The 21,457-nt window shown below is 40.3% G+C and overlaps 1 protein-coding gene across 9 annotated transcripts in view; it reads left to right on the top strand.

The window, feature by feature from the left end:
* TP63 (tumor protein p63) overlaps positions 1 to 21,457 on the top strand; it is a 207,709-nt gene that overhangs the window by 176,059 nt on the left and 10,193 nt on the right. For 6 of the 9 annotated variants that reach the window (XM_006188860.3, XM_014562700.2, XM_032482261.1 and 3 more), the window contains 6 exons: positions 363 to 549; positions 2,510 to 2,625; positions 3,650 to 3,759; positions 4,444 to 4,580; positions 6,375 to 6,457; positions 8,904 to 9,040. In XM_006188860.3, the coding sequence (XP_006188922.1) occupies positions 363 to 549; positions 2,510 to 2,625; positions 3,650 to 3,759; positions 4,444 to 4,580; positions 6,375 to 6,457; positions 8,904 to 9,040 (770 nt within the window). Of the gene's footprint in view, positions 1 to 362; positions 550 to 2,509; positions 2,626 to 3,649; positions 3,760 to 4,443; positions 4,581 to 6,374; positions 6,458 to 8,903; positions 9,041 to 15,026; positions 21,452 to 21,457 lie in introns of those variants that run through there. The other 3 variants (XM_014562699.2, XM_032482290.1, XM_006188862.3) reach the window with 2 other exon arrangements.

The raw sequence follows: 21,457 nt of genomic DNA, 5'->3' as shown, positions 1-21,457 counted from the left end.
CATTGTTTTCCCATTTAGTTTCTGATACTCAATAAAGCTGCTCATAGTATTAATCACTGAAGTCTTTCTAAAACTCAGTTTCTTCATATTAAAGAGAAGATAACAGGAAATAATGACATAACTGTGTTTTGGTAAATGTGAAATACTTTATAAACATAGGATTTTATTTAAAGGAGGAAAAATTATCAATTTGATTAATGAACATATCTCCCTCTAAGAAGATTGCTGGATGTCATGTACATAGTAGCCAGTGGTGAACATACAACAGAAAGTGAATATATTTTCCTTGCTCAGATTTTGAATATAACAATATCTCCACTTGTTTCTTTCCTTCCCTCCACCATTGGCCCATGTCTAAGCAGTATTCTACAGAACTGAAGAAACTGTATTGCCAGATAGCGAAGACATGCCCCATCCAGATCAAGGTGATGACCCCACCTCCTCAGGGCGCTGTCATCCGTGCCATGCCGGTCTACAAGAAGGCTGAGCATGTCACCGAAGTGGTGAAACGCTGCCCCAACCACGAGCTGAGCCGTGAATTCAACGAGGGTAAGGAGAACTGGGATCAGTGGCTGTTCAAGTCATCTTCTTGGAGATAGAGCTCCTGTGAGATTTGGGGTCCACCTACCTGGTTCCAACGTCTGCAATCTGATGGCAGCTCAGTCTACCTTGTTGGCTGACAAGAGTGACTGAGAATAATGATGAATAAATGATGAATACGCTTGTGACTTTCACAATGATTGAACTGTTTATTTTAATATTGGCAATTGCTATACGACCTGGACTTGGCTCTTTGTTTTGCTTCCTCTTTTTATTTTTATTATAATTTTTTTAATGGGAGGATATAAGGAGAACAATGTGGCATCTGGTCTGTTCAGCCCAGGCAAGGGTGTCCTTCAGCTTCAGGGCCTCTCCCAGGGTGATTCTCAAGGCTAGACCAATTGGGAGCTGAATGGATAAGAGAAAGGAACATAAAAGCCGAGAAATATTTTTAAAAATATGGAAGAGGAAAGTGGGAAATAAGAAAGAATTGAAGACAAATAATAGATAAGGGGGGCAAATGGAAGATCTGGAGCATAAGCTGAGGGGCGAGGTAGACAGCAAAATGAAGGACTGGGAGTCAGAGAGCAGGTTTACTGGGGCCACCGTTAAGCTCTGTGACCATGGATAAATCATACCCCAGGTCGTGAGCCTCAGATCCAGTAATGGTTTTACAGAAGAGCTTATTATTTCCAAAGGCCCCCTTACACCTGCTACTCTAAGGTTCTATGAAGGGAGCTAAGTCAAGAACACAGAAAAGTGGAAGGGAAAGACAGGAGAAAACATAAAGTTTCATCAGAGTGATGGGAGAGCAGAAGAGTTGGGAGTTACAATACTTCTTATAAAAAATATATGCAAAATAGAAAGATTAATAGCCAGAGTGTGTGAATGCAGAGAATATAAATTATGGTAGAGAAAAAAGTAATGGCAAAAGAGACTGTAGAAATTTAGACAGAGAATATCAAGTTAAAATCCTACCACCTCTAGTCCTTGTTGACGTGACCTCATTATCCATAGCTTTGCATCTTGCTTTTCACTTAGCAATACGCTCTGAGGGTTATTTCTCATAGCTAGGCTTCGTTATAGGTTTCCATAGCTGCCTTTGACCCATCAAAGTGACATACCCACTTTTTTTTTTTTTATTGTTTTTGCTTATTGTTTGACATCGTAGTTGTTTTTAGTTTTTGCCATAATAGATGGCGCTTCAGAGATCTTCTTGATACACTTAGCCTTTAACTTTCATTGAATATCAGTTTGTGTAGAGCAAGAATATGCAGTCAAAAGTGAAAAACACCTTTATGGCTTTAACCCTTGGAGAAGCATCTTTCTTTTAGAATTCTGACGAGTATCACATTTTGTGAAACTTTGCCTCCGCTCTTTTTAAAACCTGTTTCCTTTCTCTTATCCTCTGTCCTGGGGCTCCTTCAGCACAACAAAAGCAGTAGGTTTTGAATCTTTATGAACAAAGCAAGATTTAAGGATGGAGACTTGATCATGAAGAAAAGAATAGGAAAAGTGAAAGTTATATCCTTGCCATCTGTAGCTTCTGATTTAGTATTTTTAATGGTTAATTTCAGGGGCAGTGTTTTTCTCTCAAGATAATATATTTTTTTTAATTAACTTGCTCCTTTTTCTTCCATTTTCCAGGGAACATGGCAAAATTCTTGTATGATCAGGTCAGAGTTGTAGCCATAGAGTTCTCTACAACTTGAATTGTTGACCTTGAGCACCAGAAACATAGGACAGTTCCCTTAAATATAGATGAGCATTCCTGTGCTTTCTGTTGCTATAAAGGTTGTGATACCTTTGTGTATGAGATATCCGTCAACAGGATCTATTCCTTTTTCCTAGTATGCATATTTCCTCTATTACAAACCATTTCGTTGGCCACCACTTCTGTCTATGCAGTTTCATTTTGTTCTCTTTGTTTTGAGAGTGAAGAAGTATCTTTCCTTTCTCTGTTCTGCAGGACAGATTGCCCCTCCTAGTCATTTGATTCGAGTAGAAGGGAACAGCCATGCCCAGTACGTGGAAGACCCCATCACAGGAAGACAGAGTGTGCTGGTGCCTTATGAGCCACCTCAGGTAAAGAGATAAGGACTGGGCAGACCTGAGCGAGATTAGTTTTGCTGATAGCAGGGTGTTTCAGGCATGTATTTTGGTCTTAGTTCTTGTCATTGAACAGGTAACTTCTTTTTTTTTTTTTTTTTTTTTTTTTTGTATTTGTCTCCCTCCTCTCCATAGGCCACTTTTCTATCCCCCTTTAAAACTCCTAAATCTGTACTAAATTTATACTTGGTAACATGGCTCTGCATTCATGTTCCCATCTTAAAGGCAGATAATAATTGAATCTACAGTTAATACATGGCATTATTATCCAGAGATTTTTAACTGGCAGTTCAGCTGGTAGTGAGTGTGCCCTATACTAGATGCAAGTTTGTTCACACTGGCATGAAAATGGGAGACCCTAAGAAGGATCTCTTAGCTGAAGTTTGAATGATCAGGTTGGCAGATTAGAAAAGCAGAGTGGTGTGGCGGAAAGAACGCTGGAGGAGTGGGCCAGAGTCTGTTAGTTTGCTGGCTTGCTCTCTGCACCTTTAGCTTGTAACTTCTCCATCTCTGGGCTTCAGATTGCCTCACTCATAATTATTAATTTTTTTGGACTAGATAATTTAATTCTGAGGCCCTTTTAAGCTCCAGAGTGTTCTTTATAGAAGTGTACATTCACATACATGTTGTATGTTTTATCAACCTTGGTAAAATGTCCCTGGAGCATTGCTCCTATAGTTGGTAATTTTTTTTATCTTTTCCTTTTTATCTGTGTGATGAACCCTGTTTGAATCAGGAGATATTGCAGATGAATAGGGTCCAAGATTGTTATTTGTAAAAAGCCTGTCTCACCTTATGGAGGGCCCACTGTTGCGAACATTAGCTTGACATTTCCCAGAGAAGAATCTACCTTGGGTTGTAGAGCTTGCCTTCCTAGAAGAAAGCATATCCCTTCATCAGAGGTGTAGTTGTTTAAACAGAAGAACTAAGACAGAAGGACTAAGAAGGAAGAATGTCTGAATCCATTGTTAATACAGAATCTTTTCCCCTCTGTGTTCAGGTTGGCACTGAATTCACGACAGTCTTGTACAATTTCATGTGTAACAGCAGTTGTGTCGGAGGGATGAACCGGCGTCCAATTTTAATCATTGTTACTCTGGAAACCAGAGAGTAAGTGGCTTATGCAGAATTGTCATTATGTAGAAACTCTGGGCAGAGCGCAAAGTGAAATTGTGTTTGCTTCATCATTACCTTTGCACGTACTGCAGAGAGCTAGCCTTGATTTTACCCTGTGTGCTTTAAATCCTTGCTGCAAACTCTTATATAAAAGATCTAAGAAAGTGAAGACAGAACTGGGTGGGTAAAGGTAGAAGAGAAAAAAAAAATAAAAGAATTGGGAAGGCGTTCAAGTCGCTTCATACCTGAATTCCTGACATTTGACAGGAATAGCTTCTGATTAGACAGTGTTTGTTTTCATATGGTCCCCGAGGCATTTAACAGTTTCTTTGAGTAAATCTGAGCTGCCTGGGGGGATTTTATCTGGAGACACCCACTGGCTTAACTCAAGTTTCCTTCAAAATATGTAGCTAAATACAGCTGTTCAGCTAATGGCTCGGAGGTTCTTTGCAGAACAAATGGGTTCTATTTACTAATATTGCTCATGGCAAGTAAGCACTTTTGTGTTCTGCCAAATGCTTCGGGGCCCATCCTCAAAGCCGGCACAGCCGCTCTGGTGGTGCTGGGTACCGGCAATGGCCAGCAGCATCGGAAGGAAGGAATAGAAACAGGAGAACTCCGGGGCCTTTTCAAATCCTTTTAACTTAACCCTTTCTTCTCCTCTTCTCTAATTTTTAGTGGGCAAGTGCTGGGCCGTCGCTGCTTTGAGGCCCGGATCTGTGCTTGCCCAGGGAGGGACAGGAAGGCGGATGAAGACAGCATCAGAAAGCAGCAGGTGTCGGACAGCACAAAGAACGGTGATGGTACGAAGCGCCGTAAGTAGCTGTAGTGGCCAAATGGGGTGGGGGGCCGGGGAGTGATATTTGAGAAGCTGCAGAATAAGACCTAAGGGCTTTAGAAGCAGCCTGACCCGAGGCCACCAGAGCCAGGGGGCGCAGCCATGGCTGAAATGGACTCCAGGTGTGCGCCACTGCTTTTCAAAGCAAATGATCATGGTGAGGATTTCTTAGCCCAGCGTCCTCAGAATATGACTCCCAAACCAGCAGGGCCAGCATCATCTGCAAATTGGGTAGAAATGCAAAGTCTTAGTTCCCAGGCTTGGAATCTATGTTGTGAGAGTCCTCCAGGTGCCGAGCTCAAGTTGGAGAAGCAGTGTCTCAGCCTGTTGGTCTCCATTTATCCTTCTGCCATTGAGCATGAGGGTTGAAACTACCATCTTCCTACCTCACGAGTCTGGGGGAAGAGTGAGATTTAGGAACGCATTTCATGCAGCCCAGGCTGGGGAATCTGCAGGTATGTGCTCACTGATACTAGATATCTAAGACCCTCCAAGGTCCCCAGTCATGCCATTTACCATGAGGCTGACGATCCAAATCGGTTGTTTCAAACTTGGTTTTTTATCAGTAAAAGCTTTTTTTAAATGAAATATTTCAAGGAATGTGAAATAGATGAGAGCAGAGCTGCTCTTGTTGAAGGAGCAGGAGTCCGGGGTGGGCTGTGGTTTCAAGCTCCACCCACCCCTTGCCCAGGAGGCACCCGCCCCGAGAGGCCTCGTTCTTCTGGTAACAAAGCTTGAAAACCACTGACCCACGTGAGCCACTCGCAGGTAAGATTTAATTCTGGAAGGCGGCTGGCATAAGCCTGATATCCCTAAAGCAAGAATTTTAAAGTATGTCACACTATGAATTATATCACGATCAAAGGTTTTCATCTTACTCCTAATTACTATCCAGAAGAAATAAAAATAGTATTGCATTTTGCAGAACAACAGAGTGTTCTAACAGCCAGCCTCCATCAACTTCTGGCTGTTCAGTGGGATTTGCTTTTCCAGTTAGTCTCTTTTTCTCAAAACATCATATATATACTATTTATATTAAAATATAATATATATAATATCAGCAGTTACATCCCTACCATAATTTTCCTCTTGAGTGTGTCTGGTGGCCCAGTTCCATATGCTTCCCTGAGCAATTCTGGTACCTATAAATCAGTAATTTTCAGTAAGACCACTTATCTGAACTGTGCTAGAAGGATCATCTCTATACCCCAGATCCTGGGTATAGTTTCTGAATTTTGGAAACCTTAGGGATTTATGAGATTAATTCACTCATTTTACCAAAGGGAAAAAAAATGAGATCCCGGAAGGAGAGACTGCTTGTCAGAAGTGATGCGATGTCTGTACTGACATGGGAAGGGAACTCACAAGGCTGAATGCATTGGCAAGACAACCTCTACAACACACATGTATCTCCTGGGAAGATAAAGGATCTGAAAAATAAAACACAACAGCAGTTTATCTTCTTTTCCCTAATAGCTGTTCCCAGACACACACCAGAAGACACAGGGATTCCCACAGCACTGCTTAAGCCAAAGGCCGTTTCCCAGCCTCCCTCCACCCAGATTTTTCTTTCACTTGTTCTGCCTCACTCCCACCACCTCATTATTACTAGGTTTACACTTAAGGTAAAAGCAGTCATCACCAACTGAGTGGCTGCCTAGAACTAGAAATTCTGATCTCAGGTATTGCTGGTGCTACTGTGTGTTCCATAAGTGCATTATTGCTTCAGAAATGTTCCCAGGATGAAACTCGCATTTTTTTCCTTCGCCAGCTTTTCGTCAGAACACGCATGGCATCCAGATGACGTCCATCAAGAAACGGCGATCTCCAGATGACGAACTGTTATACTTACCAGTGAGTCCCCCTGGGGAGTCAGGACTGCTGCATTTTCACTTTCTTTGAATCAACTTTTACTCTAGGGTCATTTTTTTGATTATCTGTGACAGTGAGAAAAGGGTGATGGAAGCTAGTGACATAAAACAGAGAGAATCCATTTTTTGAAAAATTAGGAACTTCTTCCCTCTACAATTCTGAACAGGTTAATAATGTGGCCTTCTTTACTTCCTCTTCACCTAATCAAAGCTACTCTCCTAATAGAATGTTTCTTACCCTAAGTTTTTAAATTAATATGTACTTCATGATTTAAGAGTGATAAGATTATCCTAGACAACATGGCCATGTCAATTTAGGACTAAAATTCTGTCAGAAGGCATTCACAAAGCTGATAATACAACAGTTACAAAGAATGGCCTGTGATTTATTTTAGGGAGTGCTATAAAGCAAGCCAGGCCAGCTAGGATCCTCAGTCATGTGTGAATGGCCAGAGACTTGGCCCAATTATTGTGTAAAAGCCTTGGTCGTTCCTCCAGGGAATATAAGCCTTCTCACGCTCACTGAGGCACCCCTTTTTTAGACTATGGTTGCAGTCCATTGAATTCTTACCACCTTAGTTCTTTGCCATCCAGAGTGGCAGTGAAGTTTTGGTGACCAATGTAGCCCTTGGTGCCATCTACACTGACAGGAGACACGGGTAAGCAAGGCCAGGAGATCGGACTGGGATTGAAATGAAAAACAGGTTTGGGTGTGCCATGCCCACCGCCCTTCCTTCTCTGGGCCCTGAAAGTCAGGTCAGGGAATGAGACTGCTTACGGGTAGAACAGTCAGTGAGTCAGCTAAGATTCTCAGTGTCTTATTCCTCAGGCTACATATGGAAAGTGACATGTGGACGTTAAGCTAAACATTTTCCTGCTGTGCTAGATGTTCCAAAAGACCTAATGTGTTTTTAGCTGATGAGATAGGAACCACTGGAAAAGCTGTTTTTTAATGAAATTTCAGTTTGTACTAATGGAAGAGATACCCTGTAATCAGTTATACCTCATATGTAATGAAGAATTAGCCAATCTGAAGTGTCTAAAGAAAAAAAAATCTTAAAAAAGATTATTTCCTTTTTTTTAACCTTTTTTTTAATGGAGGTCTGGGGATTGAACCCAAGACCTCATGCGTGCTAAGTATGTGCTCTACCACTGAGCTATACTGTCCCCCACACCAAAAAAAAAAAAAAAAAAAAAAAAAACCCTCTTAATTTAACCTGAATTTGGTTGGTATTTGTGGAGCAGCAGAAGTGCTAGACCCTGAGCATTTAGAGATCAGTAGGTTACAATTCCTACCTTCTGAGAGCGTGCCTTCTAGTGAGGAGACTTGACCAATGCAATAAAATAAATGCTTCAGTAAAGCTGGGCGTGATGCTGCAGGAGCATATAGGAAGGATGGAAGACTTGGCCTGAAAGACTGAGGTCAGGAAAAGCTTCTCAGAGAATGTGATCCCAGAGCTGGGATGAGAAGGAGTTTACCCAACAAAAGCTGGAGGAAGTTTTTCCATTTCTGGATTCTGACAAACTCTGCCTCTCCTACCCGGGCAGGAGGCAGGGCTGAGGAAGGTGCAGTGCTACCTAGAGTGTGCAGTGTAAACAGGCCCCCACTCTCGAGGCACAGGCAAGTGCCCACCTTTCTCCACTTGCCTCTCTCTAGTGCTGGTCTTGCTTGGACTTTTTAAAGCTTTTAAGAGACCATCTTAAAGAGGGAAGCACATTTAACCCCTGCTGAAGACATGTATCCTCCCAGAGACAGTTATTCTCATGATTTGTGGTACTTATGCTTTTTAAAGTCACAGTGAACCCTGTGCTAGCAAATACAGACTCCTTTGCTCCTAGGGGAAAGACCTGATTAGGTTCCTGTGAGCTTCTGGTCATGTTTTTAGCAACTGATCAATACATTACCTTGTTTCATGTGTGTTTCTGTTTAATGACACCTTATTTAATGTAGGCTGTGTTATCTAGACCATGGATTCATTAATGTTGAACTCAAGCCAGTGACTCATGGCCGAACTGAGCTTATCTAACATGTATTTTCTCCATAAGGCACATCACGGCCTTGTTGTACTTAGGAACACTAGATAACACCTCGGCTACCCTTGGGAACCATGTTAAACAGCAAATTCACCAACAAAAAGTACAAAAAAGGTGACAAGTATGGCATTAAGTAGACTACAAGAAGGACACTTGTTTCCCGCAGGAAAGCGGGAACGTGCTGGGAATACCCACATTTGGTGACAGCTTTTTTTGTGACTCTGTCCACGTCTGTGAGTGCCTGCAAGGCTGGCCAGTATTGGTTTTCATGATACTCATAAATGTGAACAAGTAGGTGAATTCATCCACTCACAATCCATGAATAATGAGGATTGACTGTACGTCTGATGGTTCTTCATTTTTTTCCTTCTCTTTCCTTCTGCTCTTTTATGTAGGTGAGGGGCCGTGAGACTTATGAAATGCTGTTGAAGATCAAAGAATCCCTGGAACTCATGCAGTACCTTCCTCAGCACACGATTGAAACCTACAGACAGCAGCAGCAACAGCAGCACCAGCATTTACTTCAGAAACAGTGAGTGTGTCCATGTGGCGTTTTAGGAGATGTGAGAACGAGGAGTGTTCATTCAGGTCAGCAACAGGGTAATTGATGGGTGATGGAGAAGAGGAGCTTGTGAGACGGCAGAACTGGGTAGTTTCAGGTGAGCTGGTGTGGGGCACCTTTTCCAGTTTCAACAACCTTCTGTGTTTCTTATAACCTTCCCTTTGCAATGTTCTACCTGTATTCTGAAATATAGTGTATAGAATCCTAACCATTTTAAGTGAATTACAGAAAAGACTCACACTAACAGAATTGGTTCTCTTCTCTCCCCTTGATTCATACAAATTCTACCAGTAATGGAATTTTGAGTGCACACTCTACTCTAGTAATAATGAGTCTGTTTAAAAACATGTACCCTCCTCTCATCCCAATGGATTCTCTTGTACCTCTCCTGGGATGCACACAATACACTTTGGGGAAAACTGTTATAGACTAGGGATAGCACATAAGTTTTACTCCAAGTGACTTCTTTGAGTGCTGTGTTGAGAAGGATTCAGAGTCCTGGTGCATGCTTACTGAGAAAACATCTGGTGCAGAAGGGCAAGGTGGCATCAGGCTGCCATGTTTTAACATCCCTGTTCTAGGTCTTCGTCTTGCAATGCATGTTTACATGAGTAAAGCCAGATTTTGCAACCATATTAGAATATACATAAACCTATTTATGTTAATTTGTACCTTCTTTCTTAGATCTTTGATGGTGTTAATTGTTTTATGACTAACCAGAATAGAATAGCTCTTATGAAAAGAAGAGAAGTGGGGCAATCAGGGCTCCACTTATACTTACCCTTCTATGGTTAAGAATATTTAGTTGTTCTCTTAAAAGCTGTTGTGTCTGTACTGGAAGTATTGCCCCAGTCTCTACAGATAAACATAAAATGTATACATTTTGGGCTCATTTGAGTAATTCAAGCATTTGACTTTACTCTTTAGGCAAAAAGAATTGAAGCCAAAACCATCTTGCCTAAGGCCAAGATTGTCTTTTACAATAGAAATGTTAATGAACAATAAATAATGGATTTTTTTCTCACGTTATTAGCCGCTATAGAGTGATAGCTATAAAAAGTGTAATAGAGCAGGTTTGCTACTCTCTTTTAAATCAAAATAAATGCAGTTGAGGTTGGACCGCATCTCTGATAGTCAGAAGGCATCTTCTGAGCACCTGCTGACTACAGGGTGTCAGGTAGGCAGCAGAGGGATAGAAAAGAAGTGTGCTCTCTCTTTAAAGAACTTTAGGCTCTTTGAGCAGTTAAGATCCTTTGGCTTGGAGTGAATCTCACCATTTACTTCTGGCAGGAAAGTTTTGCAGATCATAATTATATGGTTTTATAGTAAGTCTGAGTGGAAAGTTTAATCACACAAGTTCCTTGGGGACACAGAGTACTCTGAAGGAGAATTAGAATTCAAGGTTAACAGAATTCCCATTGTCAATCCTATATATTTTTTAGGATATCAGATAGAGGTATATGAATATATTCTAGAGCAAACTGTGCAAACTGATTTAGGTCTTATAAACTAATATAACAGGAATCAAAGAAACAGACCTATAACATCATTTACAGACCCAGAGGGGATAAGTACCTTCTCCAAGATATGCACATCATGCTATTAAGACATGCCCCCAGATCAATTCCAGTTCACTCTGGAAATGGTCAGCTTGGCCAAAATGACCTCAGAAGAACTACTCAGGAGGTTATCATGCTAAACTAGTTGCTCCATGATTTTCCGTCTTTTTTTCAGTTAACAGGAAAAGTGCTGTCAGTATTAAGTGATGTGGTTTGAAAGGTCTGACCCCTCTAGCACAGGGGTTGGCAACCGTGTCTTCTGAGAAGCACCAGTGGTAAATGTCTTAGGCTTTCTGGTCCATATGGTCTCTTGCAACCACCCAGTTCTGCTGCCAAAACACAGAAGCAACCACAGACAATATGGAAACAAAGGAGAGAGGCTGTTACAATAAAGTTTTATTTTATGAACACTGAAATTTGAATTTCATATAATTTGCACATGGCATGAAATATTCTTCTTCTTTTGAATTGTTTCCCACCTTTTCTAAATGTAAAAAGCATTCCTAGTGTATGGGTCAGATTTGGTCCATTCACTGTAGTTTGTTCTAGATAAACAAGTGTCTCCATCATGTGTCTTGAGGCTCATATTTTTTGATGGGAGTATTTGGAAATTAGTCTGTTTAAAGTAGAGAAGTATTAAAAGGTTTTGAGAAATCTTTTAAAGTGGCACTTCAGGATCTAACAAAACAAAAGCAGATCCCTTCTGTCTGAGAAAGTTAGGCATGCCCATCCAGACACAAAGTATGGTTAAATCATCAGCTAAGACTGGAGTAGTTGACTTCATTCATGTAACGAACTTTTACTGAAGGGCTGCTACACGAAAACATCAAAAATAGAGATGAGAAAGTTGCAGTTCCTGCCTTCCCATTGTTTACAATTTGGTGGTGAATCTGTAACCAGAACACCTTTTGAATCTTAAGGAGGCTCTGGGAATTTATCTTCAGCATCATGGAAGTTAAAAGGACAATTTTAAACAGCTTCTCTAGATTGTACAATAAAAGGAATAGTTTTGTGTCACAGTTTTACAGACTTAACAAGCCAAGACATCTGCTGGTTGGGGTCATATGTATTTGCTTGTTTACATGCTTCTCTTGAGGATACATAGTCCTGTGTTCCTAGATGATGCGGCATCCAGTGCTTATAACCTGTCTAGCCTAACCGGCTGGCATTGCTCTAAAGGGAAATTATTTTATTTATAATTCATATATCATAAAATAATCTATTTCATTGAAGAAGAAAATGGATCTTAAAATTGTTTTTAAGATGCTCAAAAGATTTTAGAGACGTATTTTCACTTTTTTGCATGTGTGGTCACAGAGAAACGGAGAGGCATTAGTAGCCACATAGTTCTCTGTGGTGTCCACTTATATGTATCATTGCATGGTTTTGAGTGGTTATCTCGCAGTGTGTAAGAGCTAACTTAAGCTGTGATAACTTGTGCATGGGAATATAACAGACTGCAAAATACAGACATTTCATCTAATTATGGCTTTGTTACATTATACATACATGGGTCTCCAATGATTGATATACATCTATATGAATCCTCCAGTTGCTGTATTCTTCAGCTGAGCTTTTTTCAGCTCTTTTATCATTATGCAAATCTCAAAAAAAAAAGCGTAATGACTAGACAAAAAAAAAAAAAAAGGAAGCCCAATTCCATGACCATCATTTGAAAAGAATACGTCAGCTTGGAAAATGTCTGTGATAGCCTGTGATTTCCTTCCCAAAGACTTAGTACCAATTTTATGCTGGTGAGGAATCAGTTTTGTGCTTTTCTTCATAGTATAAGAGGAAAAATTATTGGGAAGGGAATCTACTTTGTACAAAGTTGCAATACAGTATTTTAAGTTCAGTTGCTTCTGTTAGTTCCCCACTATGTGTTTTCTCTGTTTGCTTTTTACTGGTGCATGGTTTTCCTCTTTTAAAAATTCCTTCACAATTACCTTCATGATCATAGGCTTTATGGAGGCTACATTTTACACTGAGTTTTTGTGAATCAAATTGTTATAGATGTAAATAGGCTTTATACCATTTATAAAGAAATTTGATTTTACTTAATTTGCTCACATTGGAATAAACATAGAGAGTTGTGTCCATGGGAGCCAGAATCTAGTTGGGGACAGATTGGACCCATTCTTGTCACTACACACCTTACCGCCATATTTTCAAATGACATTAGCTCTTAAGACAGCTTTGCAGAAGCCACTTGCTCCTTTTTAGCAATCTTTTGACATGTGTACCTTAGCCCAGTACTATCTCTTTTTCATTTTTTTTCTAGAATTTATCCTTCTTCTTGGCTTTCATCCTGATCTGAGGCCAACTGTTAAAATTTTGCTTAGCCGAACTCTTGCTTTCCTCTGGAGAATTATTTTTGAGTTTCTACAGGATGGATTTATTTTAATTTTAATACAAATATGTGACATCCTAAGGAACCTTTAGTGTTTCCTTCTCCTTTATAATCACTTGATGATTGTGGCTCATTAATAACATAGGTCAGAGAATATTAGAACAGAACATGGTCTTCAAGACCTTTGTTCCAACCTCTTCCTACCACAGCTGGGGAAATGGAGGCCCAATGAACTACACTTGTGATTTCATGGCCAGTTCATAATAAAGCCAAAACTAGAATTAGAATTGGAAGCCACAGCTGTTTATAATATTCTGGTCTGCTTCATTAGTTAAGAAAGTTATAATAATAAAACCAAAGCAAGCATTTATTCCCATTTTTGAGATCTGTATCAGTTTAGATTATTGTGTTAGTTGGTATCTACCCTTATAGTTTCAGTATAAAGTCTTGTCTTTTTAAGCTCATTTTCTTCAAGAATATTGATAATCTTTCCTCAGATTCATGTATCTGAGAGAGAAACAAGAAATATGTAGGGGCTATCAAGGTAAGAGAAAGCAGAAAACAAATCTTTCTTTAGCTCATTGATAGACATAATAAATGTTATATTTCTAAGTTTGACTTAAAAATCCTCCACACTTCCAGAATATTTGTTTGACATCACCAGTTTCATAGATAAAAAACAGGTAAATATTAGCAACTTTATGAGATTCAGCCTTATAGGTCATGGCCCTGCACAGGCTTTTATAGTTTACACAGTGTTAGTGTTGAACTTCACAGTGATGGTCGGAAGTTGTCAGGATAGAGATTTATTAGCTCTGAATTGGTATTGAGGAAATAAAACTCAGATTCATTAAATTCAGATAGATTAAATCACTCTTCTATGTCCTCACATCTCACTGCAGAACTTGTCTCAGTTCTGAGTCTCCCAAGCCCCCGGTCCAGACACTTTTTATCATAACTGAAACGTGATTTCTGCACCTTGTCTCATTCAGCCCTTGCTCTGAGAGACGCCACAAGATGTAATATCCAAACGAGAAGTCAAAGCCATTGTTCTTTAGTTGACAATAAATTGCTTCCCTACTAATTTGTATTCTGGCATATTCTTCAAGATGATGCCACTTCTTGCTGGTGAGATGGTTTGCTTAATCCCAGCCCCGACCAAGTAAAAATGGCTTTGTTCCTTCGCAGGGAGTAACCAAGTGTAATTGATTCAAAAGCCACCTGGGAAACAATTCCTGAACAGTTTGTGGGGTTGTGCAAACCTTAGCAAAACAAAAGGATTTGTTCCTGGCATCCCTGTGGCATAATTGATTTATTAATTATGCAGATGTTGCTGTCATGAGTTTGATACGTGCCTTTATAGGCCAAGTTTGTGACTGAAGGGATTAAGATATTTACCCATCTCAGTCTGGGCACATGCAAAATGCTCATTAATGGTTCTTCACAAAGGCGTGATGGTGCAGCCCCCAGCCTGATAAGATCATATTTCTTCATCCTACAGAGTTAGGCTAGATGGGAACAGTAATGAGGTATCATAATTGGGCAGATGACATTTTACAAACGATTGAAGTTAATTCTTGTCTCTGCATTCCTTTTGTCAATTAATTAAGTCCAATGTGCCAAACACTGTACTAAGCACCTTGACCTACCTTATTTCAGTAGTCCTCAACTGAATCACTGTGGAACTTGTTAAAAAAAAAATTAAATCTACACACACACACACACACACACACACATGTGTCTGGGTCCCAGTCTCAGAGAGGATCTGTGGAAATTTTTTTTTTTTAAGTTCTGTAGGTGATTCTAATAGTTCTGGATGACCACCACTGCCTCATCTCATTTCTTCTTCATAAAGCTCTTGAGAGTCATCTCTGAGTAGTTTTAAAGGAGGCTAGGGAGGAAAGAACACGAACAGCCCTACAGGCATTCTGGTCTGTCTGCACTGTGATCATGAAGGTAGGGGGATGTGCTTCTGTCTTCAGTTGGTTTGGACATGCAAAGTCCTGAGCCTTCATCTTCTCTTTTCTCTGGCCCTCCCCCCCTGCAGTCTCCTTTCAGCCTGCTTCAGGAACGAGCTTGTGGCACCCCGGAGAGGAGCCCCGAAGCAATCCGACGTCTTCTTTAGACATTCCAGCCCCCCAGACCGATCGGTGTGCCCGTAGAGCCCCAGCTCTCCATCTCTGTGTTTCTGGCGTGTGTGCTTGTAGTGTTTGTGTGTGTGTGTGTGTGTGTGTGTGTGTGTGCGCGCGCGTGCGTGCGTGCGTGCGTGTGCCTGAGTGCGTGAGTGTATCCAGCCCTCATAACCAGAACTTGAAGACGCTTTGGCTCAGAGACCCAACTGCTCAAAGGCACACAGCCACTAGTGGGAAAATCTTTGAAGGGACTCAAAACTACACAAGAAAGGACATTTTCTGCAGATTCTGTGTCCTGAGGTCTAACGTTGGTCAGTCAGGAACCCCTTTTGTTTGTCTGTGAGCTTTTATGTTGTTTCTCGGGAGGGAGGAGCTCAGGTTGGGAAGAGGGGCATTAAGGTGTTGATTGGAACCCTTTTCTGTTACCTTCTGTCGTGTTTCTAAAACTCATAGAGAAGCTTTTGAGCAGGTCTCAAACTTAAGATGCCTTTTTAAGAAAAGGAGAAAAAAGTTGTTACTGTCTGTGCAGAAGTAAATTGCAGGGGACTGAGAGACTCAGTCGGACCCTTTTAATGCTGGTCATGCAATGATACTGCAAATAGTAATCAACTAAGCTGTCAAGTGTACTGCTGGGCAGAGAGGTGATAATTACCATGAGTAGCCACTGTGGGTGATGGTTTTTTCTTCATTTTGAGAACTTGCATTATCAGTATCCTCCCCTCAAATGTAGTAGGAAGCTCAGTAATGCTGAAGTTCAGGAAGTTCAGATCATGCCCCTGCCACCACATGTCATCATGTGATATGATAGTCTTCCTTGCCCCTGGAAACCCTGGAGACCGACCCCCCCCCAAAAGTGCTATTTAGACCCCCAGGCAATTTTTGTCATTTTAATAGGAGGGTAGCACTACCCCGGTGATATTGTTCCAGTTGTACATCATTCTTCAATGCCCAAAACAGAGCTCGAAGTCCTCTCACCAGATCTATGATTAACTTGTTTGATTGGACCTCCTACCCCCAGTCCTCCCATACCATCAGCCGTGTTACTGACACTGCCCTAACTGCCTTGTCCAGGACACTTAGATTTTATTTAAGTGATGTCCGAGCAGATACATGTTCAAATCAACACTCCTGGCCTAAAACTTAACGATAGAAAGAGTAGATGACTTTTTTTGGCTCAGAGAGTTTAGAGAATCTACTTATTTCCATTTAAAAATCATATTTTAAAATAATAGTATAAAGACTTAAAACACACCTCCTCCCCACCCCCAGCCCCCACACCAGATCACCACCTCTTTATTCTGTGTCCCCACAGCAATGATTTCTTGTTATTGAGGCTGTCGCTTTATGGATGTGTGATTTTAATTTTCAATAAACTTTTGCATCTTGGTTTATCTTGGAGTTTCTCTTTTCTGTCTCTTTTGCTTTTCAGAATTCCTTAGGTGTTAGAATATTTTCATGTAGGTGCTTGAAACACCATGTGTAAGTCTGAAGAACAAGAATAATAGGTCACTTCGGTTCTGTCTACACTATTGTCAGTATTTGGGGTTTTTATTTAAGATACTCTGTACCCAGGTCATCAGTCCTAAAAATAAATTTCAATGCCTACACGAACTTGCAAATATATTTTAGCCCTGTGCATGTTTAATTTCATCAGGAAGAGCCAGGCACTATAGTATCGTTTGTCCAGGTCTCTGAACAAGTCTTGAGTTATATCTTCAGTTGCCAAATCCACTAATAGAAATTTAAATCAAATCCAAATTTATTAAATAGTTTGGCTTATGCAACATAGGCATTAGGAAATATCCGGAATTCTGTAGTGGGACCTATTATTGTCCAGTGCTTTTATTTTTTATTTTTTTAATTGCAGTATGTTCTGATCTTTGGGTAATTGTTTTTAAAAACTTCAAAAACAATTGCTCTAAATAAAAATACTATAGTAGCTTAGAAAAATACTTAAGAAAAAACATGTTTATGTTTGAGATAAAAGTATAATAGTAAAATTAGATGATCTTGTTCCATTGGTACAGTGTTTTCAATAATCTAATAGCTTTCTAATCCCTGTTTAAGAAATTTACAAATTTCTCAAATGGTTAGTTGAGTATGTTTAGTTTTTTAACATGTACTTTTTCTTTTGGAAGTTTTTCTTTTTTTTCCTTTCACCCTATTCTTATGGACGTTTTTTAACATCATTCTAGTGATGTTTATGTAAATGCATGTATTTCAACTGATAGAAAATATTTTCAATTACAGTTGATCTATCCAGAGAATAAATGCTGCCTTTTGTCTTTAGAAGCAAGATTCACCAGCTAGAGAGAAAAGTTACAGGTGGGGCAGTACTGGGCAGAATTTAGAGGAGGAAACATTCCTTTCCTGATGTTCCATGTCTTCTCTTTTTTTGACCTGCCTCACACTGGAGATGTTTCACTCTACTCCATTATCCTTTTCCCCTCTTGGATTCTGCACTCCAGAATTGGTCTGGCAAAATAGATTTACCCTGAGCTATTGCCAGATTCTGCTAGAGAGTTGCTTTTTCACTAGCAATAGAAGATTTAAGACAAAAGAAGGAATTCTTTGGTGGAATTCTAGGCCTCTCTAGCAAAATGGAAAAGACAACTTTGAGTTTGTATCTTCTCAAGAATTTTGACTCTCCACCATGTAGGTGATCACTCGCCTCGAAATCAGGATCCCTCTTTTTCAATCCTGGGTGATCCTAAAGAGCTCTTACAGCTCTGAGATCCTGCATTTTATTCTTAACAATGTGTACAGAAGTCTACCTTATTAGAGTTAAGAACTGGGACTCGACTTTACCAGGATTTCTCCTCAAAACTAGAAATACATGAAGCATGCCTCTTCTGTCTCTGTGTATTGGATTCCTAGAAAAATCTAGGATGCCTCTAGAGAAAACAACCAGAGACTTAGCACCATGTCATTTACCTGGGGAGAACTATGGTCTTATTTTTTTTGGTGTGTGTGTGTGTGTGTGTGTATCTTTTTTTTTTTTTTTTTCAGTGGGGGAAGATGAGAAAACCATAATGGCACAGGTCCTGTTGTCCTTGAACATTTTCCCATCTCTTCCATCTCTTCAGAATCCCCAGCAATCTTTGAGAGTGTCTGCTCAAACACTGTGACATTGTATTTGTAAAGGAACAAAAAATGCTTATTCTTCAAGGCTTTAAAATTGGTCACAAACTGCTTCAGCCTTGCTCCCTTTTCTGTAGCACATGGTGATGATCAGAACACCTTCTATTTCAGACATTTTATTCTTGTAATAAACAGACTACCCCAACCTTCCTTCTTAGTGGCTTCAACGTCTCAACTTCTACATTAGAGAGGCATTCGACATTTCTGAACTTTTCAGATTCTTATTCCCATTCATCCACTCACCCTAATTTAGGTTTGCTCAACTAAGAATCCTTGCCACTTCCTCCTATTAATTCTTAAACTGACGCCTCTTATCCTCTTGACCGCACTCTAGGGTAGTAAACATTTGGGGCTGGAGGGGAATAGTGAAAGGAACCATTGTTTCTTGAGCAGCTACAAATTAGAGGAAAATGTCCAGGGCTCTTGCATAATCTAATTTAATTGCCATTGCAGGCCTTCTGGAGTGAGTGTAATGCCCATTCTACAGACTGAGAAAATGAGATTCAGGAGTCTTGTATAATACCCAAAGTCACTTAATTGATTTGTGTCAGAGCTAGAATGGGAACCCAGATGTTTTGATTGGCTCCAAAATTCATATCCCTTCTTTGTTCATCTGTGGTTTGTGACCTACCTTCCTCAAAAATAGTTTAGGTGGCTTATAACAAATGAACTAGTAAAATGGTCAAAAATAAAAACCACAGAGGGAATGAGAGAAAGGAATTATAACAGGATTTGGAAGAAGGCCTTTACTATAACTGGGGATCCAGGAAAAATTCAAAGCTTATAAATGTAATTTTATTTCCCTAATGGTGGATATTAATGGTTCAAGCCACACTTCTGGTAGCTCTTGCTGTAGTTTGACTGATTTGGGAGAATGGGAGAGAAAGGTAGACCCTTCTCTAGGATATAGAGGTTACCTGCCTATGGAGTCTGGGCATCCTGGCATCTTAGTTACTTTGTGGTGGGCAGAGATAGAGGAAGAAACACCTGGCAACCCCCCTGTGCGGTTCCTGTGCTTTGATAGGGACTTACAGATGTCCCTAAATATATTCAAATGTGCCAACCATTATGCGAGGCTTCTACAAAGGGATGAAATGGGTTTGAGGATAACCAGGGACCTCCTTTACTATATCCTTTGCTTCCTGCTCTATCTTGGTCTCCCATGTCTCCCTCACCACTTCACTCATTTTTTGATTATGTAACCTGTCACACTCCACTGTCTTATTTCTAGGAAGGTAGCACAGAATGAAAGAGAAAACTCTTGGCCTAGGAGCTAGGAGACCTATCAACTCATCATTTAGCAATGTGTGACTTGGGCACATTTTTTTCTTAGTCTTATATTTACCCATCTGTACAATAGACATACTAATTCCTGCCCATCCCAACACTGCCATCCCATGTCCTCCTCCACAGGGATGTGAGACCCATTCAGGAAAAGGAATCAAGGAGAACTTGGTAACCTGAAATCTTAGAACTGGAAGAGTTTGTTATATATATAAACACCTGTTTCTACAACGTCGGTCTAAACTTGTCTTCTTGAGAAAGGCTAAAGGAAGAAATCAGCACCTCCCTGCTTTAAAGACAGTGATTGTAAAATGCAGCTGAATTGTCAATTGCACATTAATTGTCATGTTCACTTATGCAAATGTGTATACAGCATATTGTTTGAATGCCTCTGGCTGTGGCTCTGCAGTGATCCGGAACGGAGCCTTCCCTGTTTTGTGTAATTACGGAGAATGCAGAGGGGCAGCTTCAAAGACCACGCCTAGTACCACTGCAACACTCAGGTGTCAGACACTTTTTATTTTTTCAAACATTATTACAGCATGTTTTTTTGGAACTTGAATTCATTTACAGAGCCTTCTAAATCTCATACACATACACATACACACACACAAATAAAACTCAACAAAACATTGTTTTGCCCTCTCTTCTCTAATATAAATTTGGCTGCAACAGGGAAGAGACAAACAGGGGCAAAATAATACATTTTATTTGAGGAGTATTAAAGAGGAGCTTTTCCCCTTTTACATGCTCAGCCCAGTCTTCATTCTATGGTCATAATAATCACTTACTGTAAATACCAACAGTGTGTGTAGTTCTTTCTCCTCTTGTCTTTTTCAGTTCTCACCATAGCCCTGCAAGGTAGGTTGCATTATTATCCCCGTGTAACTCCTACTTTATGAGCTTCTCAAAAATGGAACCACTTCTTAGTTTTCTTACCTCTAGCATCTAACTCATGCAGTAGGTGTATATCTATTTAGTTTATGTAGTTTTCTGGTGATGGACATTTCCCGGCTTGCATATATGGCTTTCTAATATATCCTTGAGAAAGACCTAAACATTGATTTTTTTTTTTGACTCTCCATTCTTCCCTGATTCTCATACGCATCACTAGTTCTATATTCAAAGAGAATTCAGGAACAGACTGTTGAGTAGAGAATACTGTATGTAATATAACGCAGAGTATGACAAAGCAACCCTAGTAAGTTTCCAAATTGAAGTTATGCTGAATGGAAGGCTTGTTTTTCCCTTTGTCTCCCAGGAGACTTGTGGAAACTCAGAAGGACAGTTCTTTGGGCTCTGGGGCTCCCTTCGTGTAGAGGGGCGTTTGGCATCTGACGGGTTCCCTCACAGCCCACGAGCATCTAGGCTGAGAAAGCACGCGTCCTGCGTGACGGCAGGGTGTGCTGCCGAGTGCCCTGTCTGAGTGGCTTTGCAGCTATTTTCTGCATATCCCAAATGGCTTAGGAAGCTACAGATGAAATGCCTCGGCTGCAGTTTTACCTTGGCATCTCCATGTCTGTCTTAAGCCTTTGGGTCTTTACTCTGTTCTTTTCCCTTATTGATTTTCAAATTTGTTTTGAGTTGAAGGGCACACAAGGGGAGAGGGATGGAGAAAACAACAGAGGGAAGAAGACGAAGCAGTGATCTGTCCTCTTACAAAGGAGGTACTTTAGGAAGATGCTCAGCTTTGTCAGCTACACATGTAGGAAAAATATGGTTTGAGAATTGCCTGGTGATCCGTCCCAAGTCAGGAAAGATTCTTAGATGGGAACACAAATAACTTCTTCATAAGGTTCTGGAGAAATGTTTTTACCAGTGTACAGTTAAGGCCATGTTTTAATCTGAGACCTGTTAGAAATGAGCAGCCCCCACTCTTCAGTGTCCCGTGCTCACCATCATTCCCATGTTTGTGTTCCTA

Source organism: Camelus ferus, chromosome 1 (assembly GCF_009834535.1).
Source record: "Camelus ferus isolate YT-003-E chromosome 1, BCGSAC_Cfer_1.0, whole genome shotgun sequence".
Classification (NCBI taxonomy): domain Eukaryota; kingdom Metazoa; phylum Chordata; class Mammalia; order Artiodactyla; family Camelidae; genus Camelus; species Camelus ferus.
The sequence above is the reverse complement of the archived record's forward strand: the minus strand, read 5'-3'. Positions and strand labels throughout refer to the sequence as shown.